This window comes from Dromiciops gliroides, chromosome 2, assembly GCF_019393635.1.
Source record: "Dromiciops gliroides isolate mDroGli1 chromosome 2, mDroGli1.pri, whole genome shotgun sequence".
Lineage (NCBI taxonomy): Eukaryota > Metazoa > Chordata > Mammalia > Microbiotheria > Microbiotheriidae > Dromiciops > Dromiciops gliroides.
The window spans coordinates 181,435,311-181,445,077 of NC_057862.1; the positions used below are offsets into that span (position 1 = coordinate 181,435,311).

The following is a 9,767-nucleotide window of genomic DNA, read 5'->3' on the forward strand; positions in this document are numbered from 1 at the left end:
TGACTCCAATGAACACTGCTGGTGGTGACATTACCTGAAGGAAGAGGATAACAAGAAAATGAAAAATGTGACTATATTATTAGTGGTCTGGATTGCTCAGTGTCTGTGTTTTAGGTTTAATTAGACTTTAACCTTTCACACAAGCCAATATCTCTTCAAAGTCTCTGTCTCTGTAGCAAAACAAAGTGTGAGAACAAAGGAACAAAAATTCAGTAAATGTAGTAAAACTCATGCATACAATTAAGTGTAATTACCTTCAAAGTGTTCACCTGAGAAAGTTACATGGTTTTTCTAAAATAGATGGGGGAGAAGACTTGAATTACAATAAGATTAATGACTCTGGTAAGGAAGTTTGTTTAATTGTACAATTGGAATTGATATGTTTCTGAGACCGAATTTGAATAGAGTCCTACTTGCCTCCATCTCCTATACTCTATCTACTGCACCACAACAGGGACCATTTTATCAGAGTTGAAACTATACATTACTTAATATGGTTAGAGAGTTTAAAGGATATGAGGAAGATAATGTAGAAAGGAATACTGCTTAGTTGTTGGATATTCCACTATATTGTAAGATCTCCAAGGCAAGTACATTGGAATTTGTAATCCCAAACATCTCACTACTTTGAATGTAAAGCTTGCTTAAGGGGCAACTAGGTGGCACAGTAGATAAAGCACTGGCCCTGGATTCAGGAGGACCTGAGTTCAAATCTGGCCTCGGACACTTGACATTTACTAGCTATGTGACCCTGGGCAAGTCACTTAGCCCTTATTGCCCTGGAAAAACAAAAAAGATTGCTTAATAAAATGTTTATTGCTTAATTTAATGTAAATGAATTTGACTTGATGTTATAGATAGAAGTTGTAGATGAAAATTCAGGGATGGTGAGAGCAATATCCGTATATAGAAATACTTGATAAAGCCATTATAGTTGCTCAAAATAAAGCCATAGCTCCTTTATATGACTTTGAATTCTTTGATTGTGGCAAATCTTTGTCCTTTGAGAGTGGATTCAATTTTCAAAAATAGGTAAATTTTTAGAGATAAGGCTGATGCATGAAAAGGCAATGTCAGATTGTAGAAAGAGTACTAGCTCTAGTCATAGAATCAAATCCAGCCTCATACTTGAAACCTACATGACCTTAGACAAGTCAATCAACTTCCCTTGCCTTCACTTTTCTCATAATCAAGATGTGAGGATTAGACAAGATTACCTCTAAGGACCTTTTCAGTAAGAACAAATAATAGAAGAGTGGTTAGCTCAAAAGGATTAGGTAGTTTTGTGGTTCTCCAGGGACTTCATGGATTTTCCATGCATTATATATCTATGCCTTCTTTTATCTGATTAAATCACTTTGATGAAAAAGGTAAACCTATTTCTCCATTACTCCCTCTCTGGAGTCTTATATTCCATTTTTCTCTAAATGGTATGGTCATTCTCATATAATGGATTTGCTGCCAATGTGACAACAAATAAAACAAAGATAAGCAGTATTCTTATTCAGAATTGTGATTCTATAAAGGAACTCAAAAGGTCATCTGGCCCAATCCTTCCCTGTCTTCTACAATATGTGAGCCTTGTAAGCCCCATTTATCTTTTGTTTTCTTCTTCAAGTTGTAAGTAGTAAGAATCCACCATCTCACTAAGCACTTCATACAAGTGTTTGATCATCCCAATAGTCTAAAAGTTGTTGTTGTCGTTGTTGTTGTTGTTAAGTTTCAATCATGTTCAATTCTTTGTGACCGCATTTGGGGTTTTTCTTGGCAAAGAGACTGGATTGGTTTGCCATTTCCTCCTCCAGCCCATTTGACAGATGAAGAAATTGAGGCAAACATTACTAAGTATCTTCCTCAGATTCACAGAGCTAGTAAGTTTCTGAATCCAGATTTGAACTCAGGGGAGATGAGTCTTCATAACTTCAGACCCAGCCCATTGTGCTATTTAGCTGGCCCCAAAGGGTCTTCCTTGCATCCAAATGAAATTTCTCTTAAATTCTAGTCCTTTTCCTCTCGTTTGTTGCTGATGCTCATTATAATTTTCCATGTAAGTACTTGAAGTCATTACCAAAGCAATATCCTATAATATCTTTTCTGGGAACTCTGGTTTCCTGCTGATTTTCACCCTTTCAATCATCTTTGTCACTTTCCTCTTTAACTCTGTCCAAATCATCTCAAAATTGCTATGACTGAAACTGAAGAATCTCAAATAACAAAAACTCTAGTAGAAGGAATAATAATATTTTTGTTGTTTAGCCTTTGTTCATATTATAGGGTCAATCAGTAGTACATTACTGACTGTTAGACTGAAATATCCCAAGGTAATTTTTTTTCAATGGACCAATTCCCAACTAGACTTTCTATATCTTATTCCACTGGGGTTTATACCCAGGAATGATACTTTGTACTGATCCAAACTGAAAGCCCTCCCATTGCATCGGATTGGTTGCATACATCTGATCTTTAACAATAAAAATAAAGCATATGGTGGTTTTTTTTAAGCCTTCCTTCTCACCTTCCTGTGGTTAATTTTCCTGATAGGAAATGGAAAATTAAAAAATGAATCATCGGCAAGGGCAACAAGTAAAGAACTAAGTTCCCAAATCTTGTGCTTGACCTAATCCATAGTGCTAATTCCAGATTTACTCTTATGTGATGGGTCTTTGCCTGGGGTCCCTGACCCTGGGTTAAAACCAAGGGTGATTTCACAGAATTATTTTGCCTTCTCTAGAACTCCTCATATTTATTCTTCTGTGCAGCTCAAATGCTGTCCATCCTTCCTGTCTACAAGCCAGCATCCCACTCATTTCTGTAAATTTTAAATCTGTCACCACAATAGTCTATCTGCCACTGAAAGCTGAGAAAATCTATTCTTTCTGTGATCAGTTTTATACACATCTTTCCCACCTACCTGGGCTGAGGCAACACCATATCAAGAAATCCAAGGATATCCAACAGTTCAGCAACACAAAGAACCACATAAAATGCTGTGATAGGAGAAAAGACAACTAATTAGCAACCCTGGTGAGTACAGAGACATGGGTGGCTAGCTCATTTGACCAAGGGAATTATCTTCTTGAATCTTACTGGTTTGGCCCAAAGAGCCAAGGAAAGCAGATAATGAGTCACCTGAGGGAAAGGGGGTGGGGGAGAGGTGAATGGAAAATACCTAAGGAAATAATCATTTGTAATTTTGTGTGTCAACATGTAAATCGTTCTTGGTGACTGCTGGGATTGAAGAGGAATCACTAAGGATTATAAAAAAATCTCCTCTTTGAAGAGAAATGTGTGGAAATTATTTTGGTTATATCCTGAAAGTTTAGTGTGCTTCCCCCATAGTTATAGATGAACAGATAAAAATGAAGTATCATTGGAGGAAAGTCCTGTAAAGGTAACAGGGAAAATGTGCCCCACAGTTGTATTTGGGGGAAAATGCATGTATCATCTAAACAAACAAAAAACCACAGAACTCGTTGTTAAGCAGTTCATAGTTTGCTGAGACTTAAAGTCAAGAAAATTTACATTCAAATCCCACCTTTAACATTTATTCACTGTGTGAACTAGGACATACCCTTCAACCTCAATGAATCTCAGATTCCTCAAAAACAAAATGGGGACGATGAAACCTATGATACCTATAGAATACCCACAGGACCCAGTTGTTCAAACTATATATCAGTAGAATGAATCAGTGGTATACATCACATGGGTTGTTGTGAGGTTCAAAAGAGATAATGTACCCAAAATTCTTTACAAACTTTGAAATTGAGTGTGTGGCTACTATTGTGATTCTTTCATCCTTTTCATTTTATTCGTGAAGTTTAGATAGAAATGATGTGATGACGTGTTGTTCTAATATTGTTCTTTTATATATTCTGTAGCCACCAAGAATGATTTAAAAGTTGAATTCAGGGAGATAAGTCTTCTTGACTTCAGGCCTGTCACTCTATCCACTGGGTCACCCTAGTTGCCCACATTCTTAATGTACATCAAGTATTTAATAATCTCTTGAATCCCTAGTCCTTTTATCATATCATGGATTACATTCCAAACAATCCTCAGCCTTGGATCACTCCCACCATTTGTCTCCTTACTGCTCACATATATGCTGCTGAATGAAGGTAGAAAAAATCATGCAACTGTTCTGCCTGGGTCTACTAAAAATTTATGTTACATAGCCTCAACTGAACCCTCACCACTGTTAGGCTATCCTACTATATATACCTCCCTAATCAACTCACTATCCCCCTCTGCACATCAGCTCTTCCAAACCTTTGCATCCCTCCTCAAACCTTCATTGCTTCCCCACCCCACTCCCTCAACTGAGAACTCTCCCTCCTTTTTACAGAAAAAAATGAAACCGTTCACTGGGAACTATTCTCACCTATTCTTCATCTAACTTCACTTAGATGTCCTGTGTTCACATGATGAAGTGGCCTTATTCCTTATCAAAGCTGACTCCTCTACGTATTCAAGTGATTCCATTCCATTTCTTTTTTTTTATCCCATTCCATTTCATCAGCTACAATAGATTGCCTCCTCTGTTATATCCATTTTTTCACTTCTTTTCAATCTCTTCTCTCTGTGTTCGCTCCTCTCCTACTGCCTATAAACATGCCCATTTCTCCCTTATCTTTACTATATCCTTCCATCACTACTATTGTTCTATTTCTCTTCTACTCTTTCATAGCTAAATGCCTCATAAAGGCTGTTTACAATCAGTGCCTCCATTTTCTCTCCTCTCACTCTCTTCTTAACCCCTTATAATCTGGCTTCTAACCTTATCATTCTACCAAAACTGCTCTCTCCAAAGTTACTAATGATCTCTTACTTGACAAATCAATGGTCTTTTCTCAATCCTCGTTCTCCTTGACTTCTCTACAGCCTTTGACACTATTCATCACTCTCTCCTCCTTACTACTCTCTTCTCTCTACATTTTTGGGACAATATTCTTTCCTGATCTTCCTCCTGCTTATCTGACCACTCTTTCTCTTTCTTTTGATGGATCCTCCTCCAGATTACACCTTCTAACTGTAGGTGTCCCCCAGGTATCTGTCCTAGGTCCTCCTCTCTTCTCCCTCTATACTATTTCACTCAGCAGTCTCATCAGCTCCCATGGATTTAGTAGCCATCATTTTGCTGGTGAATCTCAGATCCACCCTTCCTGCCCCAATCTCATATCTCCAAATTGCCTTTAATCAATCTCAAGCTGGGCATCTAATGGGCATCTTAAACTCAATCTATACAAAATAAAGTTCATTATCTTTTACCCTAACCCATCCCCCCTCCTATTTTCTCTATTACTGTGGTGGGAAAAATCATCTTCCCAATCCCTCAGGCTCACAACCTAGGTATCATCCTGGATTCCTCACTGTCTCTCCCCATATCCAAGCTCTTGCCAAGGCTTGTTAATTTCACCTTTGCAATATATCCCCAATATGTCCCCTTCTCTCATATGAAACTGCCATCACTCCAGTGCAGGCCATCCTCACTTCACACCTGGACTATTGTAATATCTTTCTGGTGAGTCTGCCTGCCTCAAATCTCTCCCCATTATCTCTCCAAAATCTCTCCAGTCTAAATTCAGCCACTAAAGTAGTTTTCCTAAAAAGAAGTTCTGATCATGTCACCTCCCTACTCAATAAACTCCAGTGGCTTTCTATTGCTTCCAGGAACAAATACAAAATGCTTTGTTTGGCATTCAGAGTCCCTAATAACCTAGATGCCATTATCATCCTGAATTTACAGATGAGGAAACTGAGGTAGACAGAGGTTTAAGTAAACTTGTTATAACATCCAATGTCATACCACCACTCTTCTACCAACAACCTCAGAAGAGGAGAGCAGGGTCCAGAGGGCCCTGAGTCAAAACCAGACCCAGGCCTAGCCACTAACCCAAGTCTTCTATCCTCAGGGAACCACCACTCACCACTCCCCAGTTCCATTAGCTCTATTAGATTCCCAAGGAAAGGAATAGACCCAGACCAAGCTCATTCTTCATACCCCTTGGAGACTATGATCTTCTCACCCCATCTGTCATCCACTATATCTTCTCCTATTTCTACCCCTAATCTTATAATAATTAATCAAGGGGCAGCTAGGTGGCGCAGTGGATAGAGCACCGGCCCTGGATTCAGGAGTACCTGAGTTAAAATCCAGCCTCAGACACTTAACACTTACTAGCTGTGTGACCCTGGGCAAGTCACTTAACCCCAATTGCCTCACTTAAATAATAATAATAATAATTAATCAGTAGCCATTTACAGAAAAAAAAATTATAATTTCTGTGTCTTCCCAAACCAAAAACTACACCCTGGTACCACTGTATAATTGTAAAAATTTTGCCATTTTCCCAGTACTGGTCTATCACATGGGTAGAAGAGGGTCCTAAAAACACCCATTTAGTCAAGAGAAACCACAGAAAACTCTAAGTATGCCAATTGGGATAAATCACCTCCCATTACATTGATACTAGAAGTACATGCTCATAAATATTTTGCTAATGGGGTGAACAGTCAAAAAACTTTGGGGATCACTGTCATAAATGATAGTCTTATTAAATCCATAGCCTATGAAATAATGGCTTTAAATATACATAAATAAAAAAGACTTTAGATTGCCACCAGAAAAACTCTCTCAAATTGACCGGTATCATGGGAATTTGCCTTGTGCCCTGGGACAAGTAATCTGGCCAGTGACAGAAGAATAAAACAGAAAAGATTAAAGACAGGACAGTGATTCACTTGAGCTCACTTATGCATATAAGCAAGGTATTACATAACAAACAAACAAAAAAAAAAAGGATGATGTTCATCATGGAACACTATTTATTGTGGAATTTTAACCATTTACCACGGTGTTTATAATAAAAATACAACTTGATAATGCACTTCCTTTACAAGAACCACAGGAGGTAGGTAGTACAAATATTATCCCTATTTTTAGATGAGCATAAAATAGCTGAGTGCTTGTATGACTTTACATGATCACAGAGCTAGCAAGAGTTATAACTGGTTTTGTTTTTGTTTTTTTCTTTTTTTTTCAGGGCAATGAGGGTTAAGTGACTTGCCCAGGGTCACACAGCTAGTAAGTGTCAAGTGTCTGAGGCTGAATTTGAACTCAGGTCCTCCTGAATCTAGGGCTGGTACTTTATCCACTGAACCACCTAACTGCCCCAAGAGTTATAACTGGAACTCATACTCTCCCAATTCTAGGCTCAGTGTTGTTTTCGTTAACCCATGCTAAATGGAGTGGAGATACAGTGACTTCAGAATTAAATAGATCCAGGAATTCATTTCTGTACCCAATCCACAGGAAAAAAAAAACCCAATGTACAAATTCTCTCAGCCAATGCAGAATAATGGTTGGACTTCAACTTATTAGAAAGCTACCTGGTTTTAATGAAATAATGTTTGTAAAGCACTTAACACATGGGCATTAAATAAATGTTTGTTCCCTTCCCTCCTTGCCCAGTCATTATGAGACACAAGAGTTACTAAAATCCAGGGAATGGGACAAAAGAAATCTAACAGCTAGTGATTTAAGAAGATTTTAATATAATAATAATATTACATTATGATATGTAATATAATAAAATAATAATAAATTATTTATATCATGATTTAAAGTTTTCTTGATGCTTTATTTATATTATCTCATTTGAGATTCACATGAGGTAGATGCAAACTCATCTACATCTCCCTGTGACAGATAAGGAAACTGAGGCTCATGGAATTTAAACAACATGCCCAGAATTATACAGGTAGCAATTACTTGCAGATGGATTTGAACTTTTTGATTTCAGCTCCAGCATGGTATCCACTAGACTACACCAAGGATTGTGTTTGTTTGGTTTTTTATTTATCTTCACATCTCCAGGGTCTAGTACAGTGCATATAGTGCTTAATAAAGGCTTGTGGAATGAATGGAATAGAATAGGAAACATAGCATTCAGATAGATAATAAGACAGACTGAGGGAAATATAAAAGGACAGCTTGATATAAAATTTTTAATTTTAATATTGTGGAGGAAAATAGAGATTAAAAAATAAATAACATTCATTTCCAGCGCTCGAGACATTTGTATCACTTCTTGTCAGCATGCTGAGAACAGGACCATTAGAAGTTGTGGATTGAAGTGGCTATCATATTTAATTTGCCAAAGAAACAAACTCTTGAATATAATGAACTTTGCTTAGATTCAACACATCAAGACATAGTGTATAAAAATGAATTTATCTCTTACAGTTCAATGATAATGTTTATTTCCTGCATACTCTAAAAGACTATCCAGGATCCACAGTCTTTACCCACAGAGCATTTAAGAGAACTTCCTGAAACTCACAAGCCTGTTACACACTCTTTTCATTCCCACTTTCATCTCTTTGTTTCTGAATGTATAAATGACTGGATTCAGAAAGGGAGTAATAACTGCATCAAAGATGGCAAGAAATTTATCCAAATTTGATATGTGGAATGGCCATGTATAGAAAAAGATCAATGGACCAAAGAACAAAACCACCACAGTGATATGAGCTGCCAGAGTAGAGAAAGCCTTGAGGGAAACACCTGAAGAATGTTTCTGGACTGTGACCAAGATGAAGATGTAGGAGATGATCAATACACAGAAGCAAGCCAGGGAGATGAATCCACTATTAGCAGTAACCATGAATTGCAGTCTATAGGTATCAGTACAGGCCAGTTTGATGAACTGAGGAAGGTCACAAAAAAAACTATCTAATACATTAGGACCACAAAAAGGCAAATCTGCAACAAAAGCCAACTGGACCCCTGAGTGAGTGATGCCAGTGATCCAGGCAAGAATCAAAAGAAAAATACACATTCTTGGGTTCATAATGGTCAGGTAGTGGAGAGGCTTACATATAGCAATATATCTGTCAAAGGACATGGCTATGAGCAACACCATCTCAACACCACCAAAAGCATGACTAAAGAAGATCTGAGCAACACAGCCACCAAATGAGATGACTTTGTGCTTCCTGAAAAGATCACAAATCATTTTAGGAGCTGCAATGGAGCAAAATCCCAAGTCAATAAAGGACAGATTAGCCAGCAGGAAGTACATAGGAGAATGTAAGTGAGGATCAAAGATCACAGTGAGCAAAATAAGCAGGTTTCCCATTATACTTGCCACATAGACCACAGAGGAGAACAGAAAAAGAAGAAGTTGGATCTCCCATGAATCAGAGAGTCCAAGGAACACAAACTCAACTACTACAGAATGATTCACTTCATCCATTGACTCCAATGAACACAGCTGGCAGTGGCATTACCTTAAGGAAAAAGATGAAGAGGGAAGAATAATAATAGGTAACATTTATATGGGCCTTTAAAGTTTGCAAAGCACTTTTCTTAAGTTATCTCATTTGATCCTCACAATAACACTGTGCAGAAAATATTATTATTCACCTCATTTTGAAGATGAGGAAACTGATAGAGAGTATATGACTTTCCCTGGGTCATATTGATGTATCAAATGGCCATATATAGAAAAAGATCAATAGAACAAATTTAAAAACCACCACTATAATGTGAGATGCTAGTAAGCTCTAATGTAGAATTTAAACTCAGTTCTTTCTGACTCCTAATCCTACAATGTGCCCTGTCCACTATACTATCTGCCTTAAAATCTCTGGAAATAATGTTAGTGTCATAAGTTAAGCAGTTTCTAAATTTTAAGTCAAATGTCACTTTATCATTTCATACAACCAAATAATGTATTCACAATCCCTGAACCTGTGGTAAT

At 37.5% G+C, this 9,767-nt stretch overlaps 1 protein-coding gene across 1 annotated transcript; it reads right to left on the reverse strand.

Moving 5' to 3' along the window:
* Positions 1-8,321: 8,321 nt before the first annotated feature.
* LOC122742250 (olfactory receptor 4F6-like) lies at positions 8,322-9,260 on the reverse strand. The gene has a single exon (XM_043986350.1). The coding sequence runs from the start codon at positions 9,258-9,260 to the stop codon at positions 8,322-8,324; it is 939 nt and encodes a 312-aa protein (XP_043842285.1).
* Positions 9,261-9,767: the final 507 nt, after the last annotated feature.